General features: G+C 45.5%; 1 protein-coding gene across 2 annotated transcripts in view; it reads left to right on the forward strand.

Moving 5' to 3' along the window:
- Nucleotides 1-9,338, forward strand: part of LOC149342785 (synaptogenesis protein syg-2-like) — a 116,085-nt gene extending 106,747 nt beyond the window's left edge. The window contains exon 13 of one of the 2 annotated variants that reach the window (XM_089542236.1): nucleotides 8,966-9,338. In XM_089542236.1, coding sequence (XP_089398362.1) covers nucleotides 8,966-9,081 — 116 coding nt within the window. In that variant the 3' untranslated portion in view covers nucleotides 9,082-9,338. The remainder of the gene's footprint in view (nucleotides 1-8,965) is intronic. The other variant, XM_089542237.1, reaches the window with a different exon arrangement.
- The last annotated feature ends 14,170 nt before the right edge of the window (nucleotides 9,339-23,508 follow it).

The raw sequence follows: 23,508 nt of genomic DNA on the forward strand, positions 1-23,508 counted from the left end.
GTGATCATAAACGTATTAGTCTACAGTTGGGAGCCCTAGTCAAAAGAGAAATGCAACGAAGTCCAAAAGACAACGCAAAATTAAATGATGAACAAATAGCGCTAATATCAGCCGATATAGAAGAAATAATTGAGAAACGCCACATGGAAAATTGGGATTATAATCAGTTGGAACTGCTCATCGCTACAAAAATGAAACAAGTGAAAGGAGTTAACCGCTGGAGAGGAAAGAGGAAGCCACGAAGCTGGTGGAATATGGAAATTAAGGAGGCCATCGAACAACGACGGGTGGCTTCAAGGGAACACAGAGAAGCAAAGAGGGCGCAGTTATCTGTAGAGGAAATAGGAAAAAAATGGGAATCTTATCGACAAAAGAAACAGCAAGTTCAGGTCCTAGTCCAGGCTAAAATAAAGCAGTCCTCTGATAAATGGCTGGCTGAAGTTCGCGAGGCAAATAAAGGGGGGCCAAGAAAATTCTGGAACCATATAAGCTGGTTGGGAAAAACAAACCAAAGAAAGCAGGAACAGATTATAGATGCTGAGGGAAAATGTTTGGAGGGAGACGATGCTGTGGACTACATTACGTCATTTATAGCTGCGTCTTTTAGCGACGCCAATGGGGTAATCTCCCCAAGTGAGGCGGCAACACAGGACAGCACAAAAGAGAACAGCTTAGAACTGACTAGTCTTAACTGGGAAAAGGCGGAAGCGAATATCCCTAAAACCACTTCCGCAGGGATAGACGAAATTCCAATTAAGCTGATTAATGAACTTGGCCCAAGAAGCAAGGACGCGCTGATAAAAGCATTGGAGGCAGTCATAACAAATCAGCAAATTCCGCACAGCTGGAGACAGAGTAAAATGAATTTGATTTATAAAGGGAAAGGAGATAAGATGAACATAAAATCCTTCCGTCCGATTACGATAACATCTGTTATGTACAGGCTGGCAATGCAGGCGGTGAAATTAAAAATGCAGTCATGGGTAGAAGGGAATAGGATACTCGGAGAACTTCAGAATGGGTTCAGAAGGGGTAGGCGGTTAGATGATAGCCTGTTCGTGCTTACCCAATGCATAGAAATAGCTAAGGCGGAAAATAGACCTCTGTTTATAGCCTTTCTAGACATAAGCGGTGCATACGATAACGTGAACAGGGAACTCCTGTGGAGCATATTGAAAGATTTAGGTATTGGTGATGAGGTAATTGATTTTCTACAGGAAATCTACCGAGATAATGAAGTTGAAATTACATGGGAAGGGAAAAAAAGTACCACAACTGTAGGGGTGCACAAAGGATTAAGGCAAGGTTGCCCTCTATCACCGCTGCTGTTCATGCTTTACGTGATAAATATGGAAAGAAGGCTAGAAGAAAGTAATCTGGGTTATAATCTATCGTACAGATTAGGCGGAAATGTAGTTGAGCAGCGACTCCCGGGTTTAATGTATGCGGACGATATTGTACTGTTAGCAGATAGCCAGGAAGATTTACAAACTTTGGTTAATTGCTGTGGAGACGAAGGAGACGCTCTAGGATTCAGTTTTAGCGCAACTAAATCAGGTGTGATGATTTTTAACGATACAACTGATCAGGTGCTTACAATACAAGGCCACGAAATACCCAAAGTGGCCGAATACAAATACCTCGGGATATGGCTAAACGAAGGGCAGATATACACGGAAAAACATGAACAGGCTCTTAGGGCAAAAGGACGAAGAGACGCCGGGATAATGAAACATAGGGCATTATGGGGGTACAACAAATATGAAGTACTAAGAGGTATTTGGAAAGGAATAATGGTGCCGGGACTTACTTTCGGCAATGCGGTTCTGTGCTTAAGGGCAGAAGTTCAGTCGAGATTAGACGTAAATCAGAGAGCTGTTGGAAGATTAGCACTAGGTGCCCACGGCAAAACCACAAACGAGGCAGTACAAGGGGATATGGGCTGGGCATCATTCGAGGCACGGGAAGCTAAGAGTAAAATACTATATGAAGAACGCCTGAGGAAATTGGACGATAACAGATGGGCAGCTAAGGTATTTAAATATTTATACAGAAAGAACGTTGACTCACAGTGGCGGAAAAGAACTAGAAAACTAACCAGTAAGTATGCCGGTCATGAGGACGGAGAAAGAAAGAGCATTAAACGACAGGTTAAAAACGCGGAAGTTAAAAATTGGATGAATTCAATGGAAAAGAAACATAGTGTAGAACTATATCGATTCTGGAAAAGGCAGATCAGGAAAGAATTTTTCTATGATAACTCAAGAGGCAGTGCCCTACTTTTTGAAGCTAGATCAGGGTGTCTTAGAACGCGCAGCTACAAAAAGAAATTTAACGAAGAAGATGACACATGTGCAGTGTGTGGTAGATCTGTGGAAACAATTGAACACCTCATAATCAAATGTGATGGTATCCATCCGGATGTCGATGCAGGCACAGTCACTCTTTCTGAGGCCCTAGGGTTTAAAGATAACAATGGTCATGTAAATAAATCTGCAGTGGAAGTCAGCAAAAAGCGATTGGAGGATTGGTGGCTGAAAAGCAGAGATGTGGCATAAGGTTAGAATAGTAGGAAACCGTAAGTTGATGGAGAATCTTAATGAGAATTGCCAACACAGTAAACAAAAAAAAATAATAAATAAAGAAAAGCTGAGCATGGTGGCAATTGCCACCACCCCGTTTCAAAGGGGGCGCTCCTATCCATCCATCCATCCATCCATCCTCAGCGTTCCAGGGCCGCTGGCTCTGGTTAGGGGCAGCGGAGAAAACGTTGCGAATTTTCGGTGCCGATCCATGAAGGCTTTATGAAATGAAGTACTGCAAAATAAAAAAGTGCAGTAAGAAAACTCGCCGCTCGATAATACGAAACAATGCTGAGTCAATCCAGCAAAAACTGCTACGGAGTTTGAAAAACCGATTTTAAGAAAAGGCACCGTAACAGCCGCACTTCTCTGTGGACACTTCAACTGCGCCGTAAGAATTGAGGACTGTGGGAAAGAAAGACTGAGAGGAGAAATAGGTGTCATAGTGGAGGGCTCCCGAATAATTTCGACCTCCTGGAGATTTTGAACTTGCACTGACAATGCATAGCACGCGGGCGCTTTTTGCGTTTCGCCTTCATCAATACAAGGCCGCCTTGGCTGCGATTCGATGGAAGCGAAAAGCACTGACAGTGACAGTCCCAGAATCTTTGGTCGAGTCTTACTCAGCGCCTTCACAGCAACTTAGCTTCTGGGCGTGGAGCAAGGGGAAGTTTTTCCTTCATCTCTCTCTCCCGACGAAAAAAAAAGAGTTATTGTATTCTGCATTGCATGTCTCGTGGTTTCTTCATTTATGCATTTTTGTTCGACAGCTTTTTTGCTAGGGTTGTTTAGGCTTGTCTGCATGTGTTATCTTAGGGAAATGCGAAGGAGCATGCAGAAAGACAAGGAGAAGGTACACCCTTTGCTTCTACCTGTCGGTATGTTTCTTAGCCTTAAGCTTCTCTGATATAAAAAAAAAATTAGGAACGTGAATACCGTAATCGTGTTCGCAACCATTTTTCTGGAAAAATACAGTCTATTGGGCCTGTTAGACGTGTCTTAGCGCAAGATTCAAGCTGAGTTTCTGATAAACAATAAAGTGGTAAGCAAGAGGTGCACTCAGAAATACTTAGGTGTTGCATTGTCGAATGACTTTTCCTAGAGGGTAAATGTAGATCACATCACAGGGCGCTGAATTTCATTTAAAAAATCTAAGATGTTCGTAGTCAAACCTAAAGGAAACGGCTTTCTTGGCCTGTGTTAGACCTATCACGGAATATGTCTATCCCTTCGCGCCAATCTTTAATTGATAAATTGGAAAAAAAAAAATCAGGGGGCACTTTGACTGTCTAAAGTGCGTAGAGGCGGAAGCGTCTTCCGCACTACTTTGACTGCTTCTGTGGCACTGGTGGCGTCACATGTAATTGAGTACTAATTACCAAGTGATGGCAAATCACTAATTAATGGTTAATTACTGATTAATGCCTGAATACTAATTAACTGCTAATTAATGACGCTTACGCTTCGCCTTTAGGAGTGGAACGCGACAGCGTGTTGTAGGGCTGCCAGGGAGTCCACGGAACGCCACCACCCGTTCGGCGCGATGCCTTGCCGTTTGAACGCAACGCTTTTTTGAGGAAAGGAAATGGCGCAGTAATTCTCTGTCATCTCGGTGGACACCTGGACCGCACCGTAGAGGAAGGGAGGAAGTGGGAGTGAAAGAAGAAAGACAAAGATGGCCCGTAAAGAAGGAAATATAAATTGTATTTGAGGAAATTACGCAGTAACTGTCTCACATATCTCGGTGGACACCCGTCAAAATTCAGGGTGCGGGGTGCACTTTTTTGACCTGAAGTGCGGTCACTGATGTGTGGTTAAGATGTTAAGCTTCGCCTGTAAGAGTGGAACGCGACAGCGTCTTGCAACGCTGCCAGGGAGTCCATAGAACGCCATCGCCCATTCGGTTCTACGCCTCGCTCGTCGGTAAATTGGTTTTTGAGGAAAGGAAATGTATCTGTCTCTCTTATCTCGGTGGACACCTAAACCTCGCCGGAAGAGAAGGGAGGAGGATGGCAGTGAGCGAAGACACCGTATTCACTAGACGTGTTTTAGAGCGCAGCTCTTTGGCGTCCGTTCCTGGGTTTCGCGTCGTCGTCGGCGTCGGCCTCGTAACCAGCTCCGCCCCCAATGTAACGCTTTTCAATTGGTCGAAATGCTCGTTACGTCACAGTGCGCGAATTTCAAATGGGGCCAATTGTACTTTGGCTAGTAACCATGCAACCAATCAAAGGGATCGTATAGTGATGCTGCAACTAAGTTGGACTGAGTTTAGTTAATTGCTTAATTAATCAATTAGCCTAATTAATATAGAGGAGAATGAAGAGGTCAGAAGAAAAGAAAAGAAAAGAAAGACGCGCGCCGCAGCGACAACAGCGTCCGCGGAAGGAGACGCTGCTGAAAAAAAACAGGTAAGTACGAAGCCGCGTTCCCTCCACCACCACGCACTTCCCCACTCAGTAAGACGTTGCTCGTTTCATAAACGTTGTGTCGAACATCCTAGACAGTTCCAACAATTGACAGGTTAATGACAGAACACGATGGATAGAAATACAAGAATATAAATATGAAATAGCCTAATTAACCTTTCTAGTTAGACCGCATAAATCAATAAAACCGAGAACGAAATTGGTCGAGTTGGGGAATCGAACCAGGGTCTCCGGAGTGCGATACGAGCACGCTAGCCACTCCGTAATGCCACCTGAATGGTTTGGAATGAACAAAGGCGCGTCTAGCTAATACGGCGTCTTCGTTCACTCCCATCTTCCCCCTTTCCCTTACGGCGAGGTGCAGGTGTCCACCCAGATATGCGAGAGAGATACATTTCCTTTCCTCAAAAAATAAATTTACCGTCCAGCAAGGCGTACAGCCGAATTGGCGATGGCGTTCTGTGGACTCCCTGGCAGCGTTGCAAGACGCTGTCGCGTTCCACTCTTACAGGCGAAGCTTAACATGTTAACCACACATCAGTAACACACGCAGACAGCCAATGGACGCGTCATTCGCTGGCAGCACTTGATTCATCATTCACAACCACATTCTTAACGTACGCTCCCTTGCCGCACATGCCAAGGACGTACACCACGATCACATTCTGCGACATTCCTCTGTACTTTGCTTTGCTGAAACCTGGATAGATCCCGAAGAGCCTCTCGAAATCATAGATTTCCTATACTGCTGTGGTGCTCGCAGAGACCACAACAGAGCGGCGGGAGTCGCTATGTACTTGCGCACAGGTCTCTCTGCAATACCAGTCGAAATGTTTGGCACGTCACATGAAGTTGCCGAACTGTGCGCCGCAAAGTTGCCCAACGGCTTGCTGGTAGTAGCTGCCTACTTCGCCCCTACCGCACTCACGAAAGACGTCGTGCACTTCCTGCAACTCGCATTAACCATCCATCGATCCACACCGATGTTAGTAGTGGGGGACTTTAATGTTGACATAAAGACAAACAGCAATTTCCTAACACTTATGCGGGAGAACATCCCGTTCCTCTCGCTCGTAACGCGTCCCACGGCTGTGACAACCTCGCGAGGCACTTGTATAGATCTCGTCTTTGAGAATCAAGCATTGGTGTACCAAGTCGAACATATATCGGTCTATTTCTCCGACCACAAAGCTTCCGTCATGACTGTCAAGAACTGTTAGTGGAGTCTTTGTTAAAAGAATACGTGTGAAAAATAAAAAAAAAAAATCTGTGATAGCGCATACATGTGCTGCTCGATTTCATTGCCCCAATCTATCGAAAAGGTGAAACAGCTTATTTGCTGCGCTCAAATTTCGCATTAGGAAGTAACGTAATCGTCGGTAATTTTTTGTTCATTCCAAACCATCGAAGGGCATTTTTGTGTCTACCGTTAATTGCCGCCTTTGTGATGAACCAGAAACAATTGAGCATTGTTTCATCAGTTGCAAAGATGCAGTACTCTTCTGGGATATCATGCAACGCACATTTAAAAAAAGAATTAATCTGACTCCACATTCTGTTCGCTATCTCACTGCGCTGACATTTGTTGATGAACCCCTGGACATGTTCTTTCTGATTGGACTGCACAGCCTCTGGAAAACCCGCATGATGGACAGACACTGTGAACCTGTTGTGTCTACAAAGGATCACTTCAGTCGAATGGTTGTTCATATAAGAGACGTGAATGCCCAGACTGAGTACGAACCGGAGTGGCACTCACTATTAGTGATGTGCTCTGCATTGCCCCTTTTTTAGTGCATGATCTTTTGAATATGTATTGTTTACCACTCTTTTCATAATGGCTTGTATATAGTTCATGTACATAGAACATTACATCACTGTAATAAATACCATGTTGAAGAAAAAAAAAAAGCAGGCATGGCGGAGTGGATAGCATGCTCGTCTCGCACTCCGAAGACCGGGGTTTGATTCCCGAGCTCGACCAATTTCCTACTCGGTTTTATTTGTTTATATGGCCTGACTAGAAAAGTTAATTAGGCTAATTGAGTAATTAAGCAATTAACTAAGCTCAGTCCCACTTACTTGGAGCATCAATTGGTTGCATGGTTACTAGCCAAAGTACAATTGGCCCCGTTTGAAATTGGCGCACTGTGACATCACGACCGGTTCGACCAACTGAAAAGCGTGACATTTCTGTCGACAACTGCTGCTTACAACGATGAGACATTAAAGGCTTTCGCCTTAAAATTCACAACAGCGCAGTGAAATTCGTCCTCAGCAGGTAATGGAGAAAAGAAAGTTAAAACAGCAATGACTTAAGACTTACAGTGTGAGCCTCTTACTTCTGCTAAAAGAAAGTTGCACTTAAACTTTTGTACCTTATGTTTTATGAAAATAAACAGGAATTAATCCAGAAATATACTTCAAAAAGCTTTTTTATGGTTATAAACGGAACGACCACTCTTGCGATATTCGAGTGTACTGTACCAGGACTAACTTGTTTGCCATTTTATATTTTTTTATTTAAACTCGGCCACAATGAAACCTGCCTCCAGATATGCAAGGGTGCGCTACAAAAGGTGTTTTTTTCTTTCAACTGTAACCCCTCTGCTATAACGCCTTCGGACAATGCGGTGTACTTGTTGAATAAGGAATAAGAGATGATGCCTTCCCTCTTACTACGAGTGTACATATCTCATACGTTGGTACTACAGCCGGTAGCAAAAATTTACGGAAAGCGGGTGCACGTAAATTCTTATTTTGGAGCAGTCACGCAAGATCATCACCAGAATTGCCTCCAGTATTGACAAGGTATTCATGTTCCATCCCTTGGCGACAAGGCGACCTAGCCGCAAGGCAACTTCGACAATACATTTGGTCCGAAGCGTACACAAATAAAAACTTTTGGAACACTTTTAAAGACACAGTCAATAAAATGTGTAACTGAGGCAGAGGAATTGCCGACAGGCCAGTGTAAGGCTAATCCCGATTGCACATTCTCAGCTTCACCACCAATCACCCTGCACAAACCTGCTGCTCCTAGGCGCCTTACAGGTGCTGAACGCGGTTATCTAACAAAGAGAATGAATGCCTATGAAGAGCTTTCTTCACAAGCATTCATGCCATGTGACATAGGCAAAGGTACATCCTGCTTCAAAAGTATGTAGGGCAAGCGAGCGGTGAAGGAGATTTTCACACCATTCACTGCGGGTAGCCTGAAATAGAAAAAGTGCAGTCGGCGCTTTAGGGCGCGGACACGCCGCCATTCCTGCACTTTTCGAGCTCTGCGCATAGGCTTCATAGGCAAAAACAGCGTTTTCTAGAACACTGATCATGCACCTTGGCATCGTAAAGAATATAACTACAAGTCGCCATTGAAGTATTTGAGCATCCGCACTTCCTTCGCGCGATGATGTGCTGCGATCAAAAAAAAAAAAAAAAAGAAAATACTTGTTTCGGGCATTCGAGATATCGTTCTCAGAATTGACCAGATTAACGCTACAACAAGACATGAGCTTCAATTAGTTGTACGCAATTCCACTCTGACCATTGTTTAAAACTGTGGGTTTCGAAATTAACAGTGTGCAAATACATCCAAAATCGTTCGTCTCCAGGAAAAGTGTGTTCTATTAGATTCGCCTATATTAATGAGGGTTACATTAACAAGACATGACGGCAAGCAGCTCTTTATTTTTTGTCTTACCGCGCTCTGCAGCACCTCATTAAAATTAGCTTCAAGTTAGATATTATGAGGAGAGTCACAACGCGATGAATGCCTTATTCTTGGGGGACACTAAAACCATGCCTTAAGGGGAAGGGATAAATAAAATGAAGACAAATTACCATCAAGGGCTGGTTTGATTCGTGCGAGTTTCGCAAACCACAGGCCCGTAGCCTTAGGGGCGCGTGCTTGTTTTTTCAGGGAAGTTTTTGTTCATAATCTCTTCTTCTACGCAGCCACGCAGATGCCAGACATGATCTCCTCCAAGGACGCTGTTCTTGTGAAAGCAGGCGCTGACGGCACTTCGAAGATCGCTCGCTGCAAACTGCAGCGCGCCCCATCGCCGTCTTAACCCCGGTCATCGTTCCCACTGCCTTGCGGCACGCGTCTCACTCCTCGCCAAGCCCACAAGAACGGTCTGTGCTGTGCTGGGGAGGCCCGCCACCATCGTTACCATCGGACGTCGACAAATGCTCAACCTCGCGTCGTGCCTTAAAGAACGCCGCTGTCCTTCGCGCCACTATGTTGAAACCCCGTTTGGCGTTAACATATATGTTCAACTGCGCTCTGTCTGCGGTGAAAATAAAGCGAAATGAACGATGACGACGACGCCAGCCACCAGGATCTTTTCCATTTTATTTCCAATATCTCTGTGCTGCAGAGGGTTGCTCGCGGTAATTAAATGAAAAAAAAAAGGCGAAATGCATTTCCAATGACTGCCCATGAAACCCCTGTATAGCTACCGAGACTATCTTCTTGTTCCTGGTGTACTATTTGCAACTGCCCTTCATCTTCCTGTTCTCCCAAGCTCTAACTGGACAGCATGAATAACTTATACGCCTACCTTCACAGCAAAGTATGCAGTGCATGCGGTAAGTGGTCAAGCGTACAGTGTGTGTTTTAAATACATAGGTTGATTTATTTTTATCCAGGCGTCCGCTGCTATGCAAATGCAGAAGCGCCATTGCGAAATGCGGATGTGAATGTAGTACAACATTCTTCACAGAAGCCCTGAAAACACAGTTCTGTACTAAAAGGTTACGTTGATACTTTCCAGCGTACAAATGCCCTCGTCAGGAACAGGGACATCAGGCCATTTTTGCTCCGGTGCGGTCATTACGGAGCGTATATCGTTTCTGCTGCGAAACTAGAGGAAACAGGAGAAATGAATAAAAGTTGTGAATCCCTGTCAAGGTTTTGGTTGCGCATGCGGTATAGATTTCATATGTGGAGGGAGGGGAATATGGCGCAGAAACTTGGAAGCTAGCGATAAGGCTTCAAATTAAGGGGATGGGAAACAGTAAAAATAGCAGCAACAAAAAATACTGTAGCAATCTTATATTAAAAGGTTAGTTAATAAGGCTTCGCACAAAAAATGCAGAGTAGCAGTAGTTACGAAGAACATTTAAAATTATGAAGGAACTGAATAACGTTAATTTTAACATTACTTTTCAATTTCTGCGCATTTGTACCTCTTTCTCTGAAATACGCATTTAGACATTGCTGAAATGAGCAGTGTGGAAGCGCCCATTTATATCACAGACCTTGAACTAGAATTGGGTGTCTACAATAAAATTACCTGTTCTAACCTTTTCTGTCTTCACTTAGTGAAATCACGGTGTGTAAACCAATAAAGTTTTCTAGAAAATTTGGGAGGTATGGGGTAGGTTCACTAATGCCCTTTTCGTCAGCTCTTAACTCCACTTCATTAAGCACCCTGGAGTAGCATGGTAGGCTCATAACCAGGCAGACCTCTCCTTTATTCATTAAAGTCTCTCTCTCTCTCTCTCCAGAACAATCTAGCACAGGGTTGGAGAAATCTACCTATTAGAAATCCTTTTGGTATTCGGTGGCCCCGGGAATCGGAATCAGAACTTCTGCAATGCAAAGCTGATGCTCTTATTACTTGGCCACAGTTTCCTTGCTTAGTGAATTCACTAAGTGAAAACAAAAAAATTAGAAATTGTAGTTTTCATTGTGGGCTTATAATTTCAATTCCAGGTCTCTGAGATAACTAGGACTTTTCACCCTGCTCATTTCAACACTAAGTTGAGCGCCATTCGACAGAAAGTACAAAAGTACAATCATAAAGTAATTATTCTAATGCATTGCCTCGTTGATCATTTTTAGTTCTCGGCAAATACTTCTGCGGATCATTTTTGCCAACATTTATTACCATAACTGCGATCATACTATCCGTGTAGCAAATATATTTTTCTTGCACCTTGCATCTTTCTTGCACACCGCCTTAGATTGAGGGCAACAGAGGGAGCTATAAAAATAAAAATTAGGTGGTACTGTTAATTATGGAAAGACAGAGATGTGTATGAGCAAACAAACAAGAATTAGTGTTTACCAAATTGAAATAAAGAACAGGAAATGGGGTATAAGGTAAGCATGTCAGATTGGGAAATTTGAGAAGATACGGCGGCCGCAGCAGCCTCAGGACAAACCCTCTTGGTCTTATGAGGGTGGTTATGAATATACCGGGTCCTCCTTGCCTGCGGCCATTTTATGCAACGCTGTAAACCTATTACGTTACACGCTGAAATTATATGCATCTCAGGCTATTCGTGGTGCCTGACACAAGGTCCACTGCATGTGTCGTGAAAAGAAAAGTGCGCCATCTTGCTTTTGAAAAAGGCACCAAGTTACTTCGAAGAAAAATCGAAAGGTCATCTAGGATGTTTTTCTACGAACTAGTAAAGTAATTAAAAGACTGAAAAGGACGGAAGTGCATTAAAGGATAAGATCGTAAGGGGAATGAAATGATGAAGCGGTGAGGGTGAGAGGGGAGAGGGTACGCGGTTTTTGTTTGTTGCAGGAACTGGAAGCAAGCATTCTACTCCGTGAGAGATGCCTGTGCGCGGCGTTCATGCCTGTGCGTGTACGTGTTTGTGTGTGCGTGTGAATGTGTATGTATTTCAAAGGTAAAAGAGGCGAGAGCTAGCAGCCTGCAAAAAATGGCTTTCTCTACGCTTTTCTCTTAAGAATAATGGCTGACATTCTTTGTCGCTATCGACGACACTGGCTTTTCAGTAGGACCCCTTCTACTCCCAACACCAGTAACCCACTTCCACCTATATGAAGATGAAACAGTTTCCTGGCAACCTAGGTGAACCCCACAAATCACCATGCTCTCCCTGACCTTATTTCGACGGTTTGGCTAACGTAAGAAAATAAACTGGCTCCTGCAGTCGAGACCACGATAAATGTGGTCCCACCGCATGTACATCCTGCGCCCTTCAGAGATTTGTTAACAAGATAAACAAAGAGAGATTAGAGAAAGACGAAGCAGGTACATGTTTAGCCAAAACTATCTAGGCCGTCCTATCTAGGGCGCTATGGGGCCTGCTGGTTGCGAGCATGGACGTTGCCGCTGCGAAGATAGACGCTGTAATAGGAAAAAAAAGGTTCTCTGAGAAACAAAGGCAATGAATTTTAAGAAATAAAATCTCGAATTGCTTCGCATATACAAAGAACACAAAAATTATCTGAAATAGGAGCGCGAAGATGTAAATGCTTAGTGGGACCTTTTGGTTGCATGGTTTTATGAGGCTTAACGTTCCAAAGTGACTCAGGTAAAGAGGGATGCCGTAGTGGGCGGCTCCAGGTAATTTCGACCACCTGGGGTTCTTCAACGTGCACTGACATCACAGAGTACATGTGTTTCGAGTACGGGGGCGAAATAACTCTTAGTTTCTAAAATGTTTCAGAAATGCGAACACTTTACGAAACGACACCATTCAAGCGATATTGTTCGCCTTGCAACGCTTCAGTGCTCCTTGACGATGTAGTTTTTGCCATCTCTTCTTACTTCGCTGGGGCTCCTTGATTGATTGGTTTATTGATGAATTAGTAGTCACAGACTTTCATTTGCATAGGGAGGGGCGACAAAACACATCTAGTGTAACTGGCCCACTGAGATCTTCGTTGCGCCAAGCGGCAAGTCTGAGTGATCTCGATAAATAGCGTGTAACTAACGCAACCACTACTAGGCAATGGTAACATATTGAACATCCTGGTATGATCATTACTCATCAGTCGCATCTACAAAAGTAAGTTCGTGGCTGCGCTTTTCCTTTCCCTGTGAAATTGGGCAAATGTTGCCGAAACCTCTTGCCCAATGTTTTACAAAGATTCAAACGTTGAATCCCTGAGATGGCTTCGAGTATGGCGCAGTTAGCAAGAGCATGTGCGGCCGAAGACAGGACAGAAGTGAGTTGCGAACTATGATCAAAGTGATACTCTGCTGACATGGCGTCATCAGAACTTTTTGCCTATTGGATGTATAATAGCTTTCAAAAGACGTTTTTTTCAAGCTACTAAATAGTAGAAGCAGATTGAGAAGCCCGCCGCAGGAAGTGAATCCTGGAAAACTATAGAATGAAAATTGGAGGGCACACTGAAGCTTTGCCTTAAGGCTTTGACGCGATAGTTTTAATGGGTTGATGCCCATGTGTACGGAATTGTTCATTCCCGACTCTTGGCCCCGTGGTGCAGCCGCTAAGAAATGCGCCACTTTCCTGCGCTGGCAGGGGCTGGCACCAGTGCGGCTTGAGCGAGCTAGGTTGTTCTTCCCGATGAACCGCTCGCTAACAATCATTAACTTAATTGCCATCTGCCACAGTGGTCAATTTCTCCACAATCCGGTGGGCAGGCTGTGACGAGTCCACAAGGTCATGTTACCTAAGTGGTCCACCTAGGATGCTTCTCCGGGGATTTCTTGCTCAATCAATCAATCAATCAATCAATCAATCAATCAATCAATCAATCAATCAATCAATCAATCAATCAATCAATCAATCAGCCAGTCAGTCAGTTGTAACTTTTTTTTATATAATGCGTCAATAAACACCATGATTGATTATTATCCGGGCTGTGTTCAACAGTTCGCGCCTTTTTGGCTATTTTTAACATACATCAAATACTCATACTCTCCTTTTGCCAGCTCACCGCCTAACCTGCGGCGCGATCTCACAAACTCGGCGAAACTCCCGCCCAGAGTGCAGACTACACATCACCTCAAAACCTTCGGAGCTGATAGGCTCCGCCTGAGGTCGCTGCATTTTTCACCGATTCACTTCTAGACTGCCAATATTGTCATGATCTGAGCGGTCGTCCCATGCCTAACGCAATGTATTAATAATAATATAAACAACATTAATATTAACAGTAATAATAATAATAATACCATTAACTTCCTACTTAGTGACCGGGGAGATAGGGAGAAAAAGATTAGCAATCGCCTTCACGAGTTCAAATGCCCCCGAAACAAAAGCCCAAAGTGGAATTACATCACCAGGAAAGTGTAGCGTCCACAGAAAATAAAGGTGCACTCGAGGACACATCCCAATCATGGGTTTTCTCTTCTAGAGTCACAGGAAGGAAAAAAAAAACGACAATGGTTGCATGGAACATTCCTAGAAATTTGATGGCTCAAACTCAAAGAAAAAGCGATGTCACAGTTTGTGTGTAAACAAAAAAAAAAATCTCGGCCTCTCCCGTAACCGAGAGTAGAGTAAGCATGAAATGTTTACGGGCATAGCACATTGGTTGTAAATGGTACTAGTCAAAATCTTGAAATGGGTCTAGTGTTCAACACACCACACTACAGCACACCATGCTCTTCTTGTTGCGTCGAAGCGATCGTCTGCAATAGTACGGGCAGCCGCGAACCGTGGCGGCCTTGTAGCTTTCGGGAGCGGCCGCATAATCATGGCGTTGTCGGCAGGGGCGAGCAGTCTTCTGGGCGTATCACTCGCAAAGCGATCGCTTTCCGCAAGACCCTTCCTATCTCTCCTTTCATCAGGCTCCATTGCTCGGCTTAAGCAGCTGTGACGGTGGCGGCAATGAAATGCAGGACGATGCAGAAGCGTACGCGGACACGACGAGACGCAGGCCTGACAAGAATGTATCTTCAGCGCGTACGAATACTCCGCGAGCGTGTATACATCTGCCTGCCAAAGGGGGAACCTTCATGAGCTGAAGTCCAGCGGCCGGTCTTTTACATGCGTGAGTGTGGGACCGCAGCGCCATCCTTGGGGACGGCGCGGAAGCGCGGCCCTCCTTCTTAGTGAGTCTCGTTAAATCTCGTACGGTGCCAGGATGCTCTCGTTTCAGTGCCCGGATGAGTGGAATTCAGTGCCCGGATGTTGGCTCTCTGTCGCGGCGTGACGTCACCACACTGCCGGCAACGGGAGCAAAAAGCATTTCATGCTTAAAAAAACACAGAACCGAGTTTGTTTCTAGTATCAGCAAAATATTAACACTCTAGGTGAAAATCCAAGGCTATGAACACGCGTCAAGCTTTTTCACCCAGAAAATAATAAAATACAATAAGACAATGCCACGTATTAATTAACAACATGCAGATTTTACAGAAAGAGAAAGGAAAGAGAAAAATCACGATCGTGGTAAATAAAGCGCACAAAACATTTCCTAGCAGAAACATATCAAAGCGCGAGCATGCAGTCTTCAAAACTCTTCAATAAATCACTGCCCGCTCCCTCCCTTCCATTAAGACTGAGTCGTCGGGCTTATGTATGTTTATCCGTCGCCAAAAATTACCGCACGTGCCCAGATGTTTCGAAACGTTGCTCAGCGGGCAGTGGCGTTCCTCCTTATCCTGGATCAAGTATGCACTGCTCCAAAACAGTAAGACGTACAGAAGAACGTAGGCAATATACTTCGTGAAGCGGTGACACGTGCGCCCCCTGAGACAGCGAAAACAAAGCGGCGGGGTTGCCATGACATACGGTCAACGACCAGCAGTTCCCGTGCATTTTTCATTCTGGCGCAACCGAACCCAAAAGAACCGACGTATATACACTCCTAAAGCTACAGCGCTAAGGTTCCCGTCCTGTGGAAAATCCGGCGTCGTCGTCGCCATCACAAGATGGCGTTGTTGGCATCGCCGGACGAGTGTTCCTATATATGCGGGAGACATATACAGGACCACTACGCCGGTCTATCATGGGCTGTACGCAGGACGGACTCAGGCGCACTTCGTTTAATAGCCTCGATCTCTTTATATCTGTACTTACACTTTTCTGGGAATAAAAATCACCTCTTTATTGCAGTGCTTATTCGAAAACAATGAAGTTTTTTTTGTAAATTTTGGAAAATAAGTCTGGCAACCGGCTCTTACATAAGCCATTAACGTCGAAACGGGCATTCGTAGAAACAAGTGGCGGATACGAAAGGAAATGGCTCTCTATAAAACTTTGCGGTTGCTGGTGGCGGCACTTTCACCTCCCATTGATATTTGGACTTCAACTTAATACTGGATTTACTGAAATTTGGCGGATCTTGGGGGATTTGTGGAAGCAAGTGGCTAGTCTTAAAACATGGAGACCAGCGTGAACAAGAAATATATACGATCCATATGCCCCGCAGGGGAGAGGACATTTATCCATCGGCATTCTATCGGCGCACGTGAAGACTAGAAAAATGCCGCATTTGAAACCTAAAACATTCTTGGCAATGTTTCGGCTCAATTTTTTTCTTATTTTCCTTTCTTTTATGTTCTTTTTCTCCGCCTCTTCTTTTTGCTATTCTTCTTTGTCTTCTAATTCTGCTTTGACACTATCTCTACACGTGCTTGCTCAATACACTGCTATTGTTGTTGCAGCTCAGCGCCTGGGTTGCTTCTTCGAGTCCCGTTCATTACCGTCAGACCTTTCAGAGAGATCTGCCGGCTTCTGAGTTTCGCAGCTCGAGAAATTTCAGCGTCTATAAGTTATTTGAGAACAATTGCAATACACTACGAATTTCCCGCACTTCTGTTTTGTCCTGGTACAGTCCCCTTTCAGAAAGAAGACTGACACTTAGTCAGGCATTCGTTGCCTTCTTGTCAGCCTCCTCGACAGACCCTTTGTTTTGCTGTCAAATAAACATTCATACATTCAAATAGGCAAGAGTTGTTCTTCATATAGAAACTCAGTCTTCTGATCACCCCGATTGTGCAGAAGTAGGAGTAATTGCGGACGGACAGGAAGGGATGGTCGGTTGATGAGACTCTATTCTGGCGACACCACGGGCTTCAGCCCTTTCATCGTTAACACTGCCAGTGCTTAGAAGTGAATTTCCTTTAGTCAGAGAAGGAGGAAGAGGCAGAAGATAGGGACGAGAAAAGAAGTAGAAGAAGAGCGTCAACGCTTCGCGCACACGCGTTGACGATTACGTGACAGCGTTCTGTCATCTATATAACGATGTCCAAGGCTGGGGAGGACCCGCAGCTGTGTGAGGCACCTCGTGCTGTAACCGACACCAGCGGTATGTAGTCTGATTGCTTTTGTTTCTGAAATACAGGCAGACTTTTCTCGTACCTACCTTAGAGTAATGGCTTGAAGATCGTAATTGAGCGCGGTCAATCTATTTAACGCAGTTCTCAACATGTGTACGTGCGTTTTTTTTTTTTTGTGCGCGTGGGCTTTAACGTCCCGAAATGACAAATAGGCTACTTGGGACGCCGTAGTGGAGAGCCCCGGATTAATTTAGCCCACCTGGGGCTCTTGAACCTTCTCTGACTTAGCATAGCACACGGGCGCCTTTTCTAACCCACCTCCATCTTTGCTTTCCTCTTTCCCTCTCCCGAATTTCATTCCGTGATATAACCTCAGGTGGTCGAAATTTCCCGAGCCCTTCACTACGGCGTCCCTCATAGCCTTAGTCGCTTTGGGACGTTAAACCACATAAACCAAACCAAGCCAAATAAGATCAGCTGCCGAGCACCATAGTGACTAAGCTACCGCGAACGATTCAAGTCTTGAAGAGCATAAAAACAAAAGCGTATCGGTTGCTTGCACGTGGCGTAAGAAGCTCCATAATGCTCTCGTGCATACTTTCATCGTCGCTTTGTTTACTGTCATGATCGGGTGAAGTACAGGCTCGACTCGTCAAGATTTCGAGCTGCGTACGTAAGGTACCAAGCATCGGCCGCGCCAATCTGATTTGCGTCCTGCGCGCAGCCTCAGTCGAAAGGACTTTGGTTGAGCTCGTTGGTGACGAGGCATAACTGATGAACTGCAATGGCGTGAGAAAACAAGGACGAGAACATACGGTAGACGGGCTCTCGTCCTGCTTTCTGTGAGATTTCAGACTTGTTTTCTGGCTCCATTGACTTTTATCAGAGTAGGCAAAAGTTTCAATGCCACGAGTTTCGCTGTAAAATCTTCTAGTCGGGCACTTGCGGTAGCCATAGAGCTCCAAAGGCTGGAAAGGTGAGGGCAATAGTTCGCTCCACCGCTTCGAAGACTTCTCTTGGGTCAGCCGTGCGGCCACCTTGTCCCAGCAAATATCCTCAGCTCGGGATTTCATCCAGTCTCAGCCGCACTGGATTACGTTTCCCTGCTGTTTGTATAATCGTCATCATCATTTTGTGCGCGTGGACATGTGCACTTTGTCTTGCACACCACTTGTAACTAGTTTGATTGTGCGATCCTCACCTACCGTTCTCGCTCTCTTCCTCTTACTGATCTTTCCTTTCCCTTCCGGTGCGTGGAATAGCATGCGAGACACAAGTTCCTCCGGTCGACTTCGCTGCCCTTGGCAGTAAAGTTTACCAGTCACTTTCTTTTACTGGCCGGTCGCCGGCTGTTATTACGGCACATCGTACGTCCTGCCGGTCATAGACACGAAGTCTTGCGATGGTGGCCACAGAAGTCGTAAGCTTTGAAGGTTTACCAGGCACTATTGTCGTATACCTGCAGACGTTGCGATTGCGTGATAAGTACGACTCAAGCGACTCATCATCATCATCCACCTGACTACACCCACTGCAGGGCAAAGGCCTCTCCCATATCTCTCCAATTAACCCTGTCCTTTGTCAGTTGCGGCCACCCTATCCCCGCAAACTTCCTAATCTCATCCGCCCACCTAACTTTCTGCTGCCCCGTGCTACGTTTGCCTTCTCTTGAAGGCAAACGTAACATGGACGTCTTTAATTTACGTCTTTGCTCCTTTCATCTACCCATTGCTTTGCTTTTTACATTTCCCCTTCCGTTTCCCAGGTTACAGGGCAGCCAGCCGGAACACTTATGATAACCTCCCCTTATTTCCTATCCCTCTGTCCCTCTATCTCTTTGTGTTTGCTAAGCTACATGGGTCAACGTGAAAGAGGGCTTGTTGGAAATATTACACGTGTCGTAGAGCAAACGTTTGAAAGAGGAAACAACCGTGTGGCGCGCACAGGCGGCAAGATGGACGAAGCCAAGACCTGCACAGAGGTGACTTCGGCCGTTCCATCCAGCGGCGCGGCGCCGCCAGAACCGCGCACGGAGAGTCGGAGCCTGCCTTCACTGGCGGTCAGCGATCAAGGGCCTACGTCCTCGTTTTTGACGTCGGCGCAGATGTCGCGGTCCCAGTTTGACGCGCCTTTCGTCAGCACCTCGGTGAAATCCAGCTCTCCCATGCGCACCTCGGGTATCTCGGGCAGACCGCGGGAGAGCTCTTCCAAACTAAACACCATCGCCAGAAAGCTAAAAGTCACATGTAAGTGGCAAGTCTACTTTAAAGTCTTATTTTAAGAAGCCTAGTCAGGCTTGCAAGCATATCGGTAAATGAATGAGCGGGTATAAGTGGACGGTTATTAGTGAGCTCGCCGCTTCGCAAGCTCATTTGTTTAGATGTTGAAGACAAACTTACTAATGACGTTGCCGCAGTCATTCGGGTAGAAAGGAAAGCTGTACAACTTTTCTGATAATATTCGCAGTTGAAGGTGAATTCGTTCTTGCCTGTAGATTTTCTTTTTCTTATTTTCTTCTTTCTTATATGCGCATGACTGCGCTCGAGTCGATATTATTAACTCCCTTGATTAAAATCTACTCCACCAGGTAACGATACAGATCAGCGTCGTTGTTAATTTTTCAGCGAGTCTTGTCCCAACTATTTGTCAGAGCTATTATTATATAATTACACTCTGAGAAATAGTTGTGAAACTAACTGCCGTAGACTGTGGGAAGAGTGGTGTGTTGTGGGCTCCTTGTGTGTAGCATGCAGTCATTTTGCCGTTCCCGTCAGTCTGACGCTGAAGACAATCTCGGTAAGCCCGCAATCGCGCGCTACGTAGAACTTTTCTGCCGTGTCTTATATACCTTTTGAAATTTGCCTTTTTGGGCGCAGCCATATTTCCACTTTGCTGCGCCTGCTGCGTCCTGATTGGTGGATTTCATACAGACATATACTACGCATGCGCAGCGCAGTACAACACGCACGCGCGCTCAAACAAGCTGTGGACAGTGAAAAGGTCTATACGGTTGATGAAGGTCAAACTTCGCGACAAGGCGCCGGAGCTGCGTCACCGCCAGCGCCGATAAGAGCCAGATCATCATGTTTGTTACCTCATTGTATTTAATGTAAAAAACACGATGGAGAAAATAAACTGTTGAGTTTTATAAAATTCGATCCAACTTGCGTCATTTAACTGTGTATGATAGCGGGTGAGTTCTAGGAACAATGTCACCACTACGAACATTTTAGGGACAGCTGCAGTTTTCGAGGGATAATTCGCTCTGTTCGACGCAGAGGAAAACGATCGCTTGTGGGCACGGTGTTATTGATGACTGAGTGCTATGGCGGCATTCTTTTGTGACCAAGTGCGGCGCGTTGATTTGTGTGAGAACTTACGCAAGTGATTGATGCACTGTCTGTGTTATATGTCACTACTGACTATTTCTAGGTTTCCTTATCACTTTGTCGATTCTTATATCGAATTTTCTTCCAGGTTTTCTGAGCTATTGCAAAATGAAGCAGCACTGAAACTGAGTCGGCTGCATGCAATTTGTAGAAGGGTGTTTACTATCTGCCCTTAACGAAGCGTTTATCTGTTGTTTTTTGAGCATTGTTCTTGAGTTATTTACCAGCCACTTAGGCAGGAGTCAGCATCAGAAGAAAGTAAAAAAAAATGGTTGTGGCTTAGCTTGGTTAAGCCCGGTAATTGCGAAAGCAATATCCGTAGCTACGCCATGGTTCAGCTGGTAGTGTAGCTGGTGGTGCTGCTTGTGGTTAGACTTGTTGTGATGCATCGGTTATACAATCAAATCCAATCCAATCTAATGCAATCCAATCCAATCCAATATGCTAATATGGTAGCTACTGGCCTCGCTACGCGACGGGCTGAAAGTGCAACTAGTATTGCTTTCGCAATAAAGTTCAGCCGGCGAGAAGCAAGCGTCTTCAGTGTTTGGTTAATTTGTGTCTTGACGCTCCTGCTAACGACGCTGGTTGTTTTTTTCTCGCACTACTGACGTTTCCTTCCTGGATTACGCTTCGAACCTGACTTCACATTATTTAGCGGCTTTATCTCGCCCTGATTGAGGTCGACTACTGCTTTACCTTGTAGAAGATTACTGCGATTGCGCAGTGAGGAGTGGCGAGTACCTTCCCTTTAGCAGCTGGAATGTATCCTTAAACGAGAAAAATTGAGAAATGTCCTTGATTTCTTTAACATGCGGTGCGCTCAGATCGCGGAGAAACAGGCACTAAACTATTGATATAATAAGCAAAACAAATTCTGCATCTAAATCCAATAATAGCCGGAGAAACTTCGTGCGTGATGAGATAATTGCGATCCTTGAGTCGCAATTATACACTCGTGCTTGGTGACCGTTCTGTTCATCTTGACCACACTGAAGCGCGCTGAGCTACGCACAGCGTTCCTAGCAGTCAGGGCTTCTTGTCATGGCGTAATGAAAGGCATTCTTTGTGTCCATGTGAACGTCGCCCGGCGTTCGTTAACTAGAGGTCGAGAAGTTCAGAATTGTTCTCTTTGCTTGAAGCTGAGCAGCCATGCTCAGTGACTCTTCCGAGAGTGTAGGGGTATTAACGCTCGCGGTTGCGGCTGCCGTCGCCGTGTACAGACGGCGTTGGAACGGCGCCAACAGCGTTTCGGCCTAGCGCGCACCCTGATACGCCACTTAGCGCCCATCACGGCGACTCTATTGATGTCCTCGTGGGAAAATTAGGCATTAGCATTGTGGGAGTCATCCACAGAAAAATATCTGAGGAGCAATTTTGTGGGAGAAAGAACGAAAAGAGGAGAAAGGAGATGCTTAAAATGCTTTGTAGCTTGTGTGAGAATGAACGAGCAGCTCGCTGGCTTCTCGAAGCCCAGAAAACACTGCTTGTACTTTGTTCAGTCAGGACTCCTTTCAAAAACTTTTCATGAGTGATTGCACAACTTTTTTGCAGAATCCCACGGCCCTAAAAAAACGATTCAAGAGCAAGGAATTATCAAAGCGCTTTCTGTGAAACATCACAGAAAGCTTAGTTTCTTCTCTATTTGTCAGACAAATGATCACTCATTAGTCTCAGAATCATAAGAAGAGTTTGAGCCTTTTCCGGTATTCATCTTTACAGCAATGCACATTTCCCGGCTATGCGGCGTCGGCATTGATGGAACAACGCGCCAAGCTGATTGGTCAACATACATTACATCACGCATGACGTCATTGCAACGCGTCGTGACGACTTGTCACGCTGTGTAGTCCGAGCAGAGTGACGCCACGGTTGATAGCTTAATGATGTCATATATACTCTGCCATGGAAGAGACAAATAATAACAGTTAAACAGCAATATATTAAGCACCATGTATACTAGATGACATTCAGTCTCGCGTTACGCAGTGGTAAACGTCTTGCAAATCAATTTTTTTGCTCGCCCGTGGCCACTACAGTCGGCAAGGTCAGCTTCCGCGAGTACACGGCATCGCTCGGCACAGCGGTGCGCCAGAAGGCCGGCCGCACCATTGCGTCCGTCGTGATGGCCTGCGTCGCCATCGGTGCTATGGTGGGGCTGCTGCTGCTGCCGTCCCGCCCCAAGAAAGAAGTGGTCGGAACGGAGCGCTGCGCCACAGACGAGTGCCTGCGCGCCTACTACTACCTCGAGAGAGTCGGCGACCTGCTGGAAGACCCCTGCCACGACTTCTTCAGGCAAGGTCAAGCGGTGGTTCAGGCTAGTGGATACAAAGCTATTCAGTCCCCGCAGCTCTGGACCCCCGTTTCGAAAGCCGACTACTCCCCGAGACCACTTCGCTAAGGTTTGCAGATAGTGGTGCCGCCTATTATCTAGAAAGTCAGCTATCGATGGCACTCTCCTTCTTTAATTTTCTCACTCTCTCTGTTTTTTTATCACCGCTAAGCAGTTCGTCTGAATCCACAAGTGGCGTGGCAGTCTGCTAACCTTAGAGCTTTGGCTCAGTCAGTGTGACAAGTTTTGATGCGTGGGTTATATGGGGGGCTTTGAGCAATTTCATAATGAAAGAGCTTCCAGTGGGCTATCCATGCGGGGAGTTCGCAGGCAAACTTGATAGGAGGAGACGTGGGAGAGATTGTTCCAGAAGTGGTGCGCACGTAACTGTCATTTAACTTGGAGGTTGCTAAAAGCAACCACATATGAAGCAAGCTATATCTGTAAAATGTTAAGAATCTGTTGACAGATTCATAGGCCCCGGGAGAGTTTATAAAAGAATTACCGACAAAAATTAGCTTTCTAAGTATACTGGTTTAAGGCAATCGTAGCGCGAAAAAAAGACAGGGATGAGAGAGACACAAGACACAGGACCAGCGCTGGTCCTGTGTCTTGTGTCTCTCTCGTCCCTGTCTTTTTTTTTTTCGAGCTACGCCTCCCTTAAACATGCTTTAACAACTGGCTCAGAACAACACTCTGCTCAAGTATACTGGATGTGTCACCGTAACGCTTAACGCCTCACGTCGTCCAGGTACGTCTGTCACCGTTGGCAGGAGAGCGGCGACATGGTGCAGGTATCGGTGAGCCGCT

Source organism: Amblyomma mixtum, chromosome 5 (assembly GCF_055824585.1).
Source record: "Amblyomma mixtum isolate Tamu chromosome 5, ASM5582458v1, whole genome shotgun sequence".
In the NCBI taxonomy this organism is placed as follows: Eukaryota; Metazoa; Arthropoda; class Arachnida; order Ixodida; family Ixodidae; genus Amblyomma; species Amblyomma mixtum.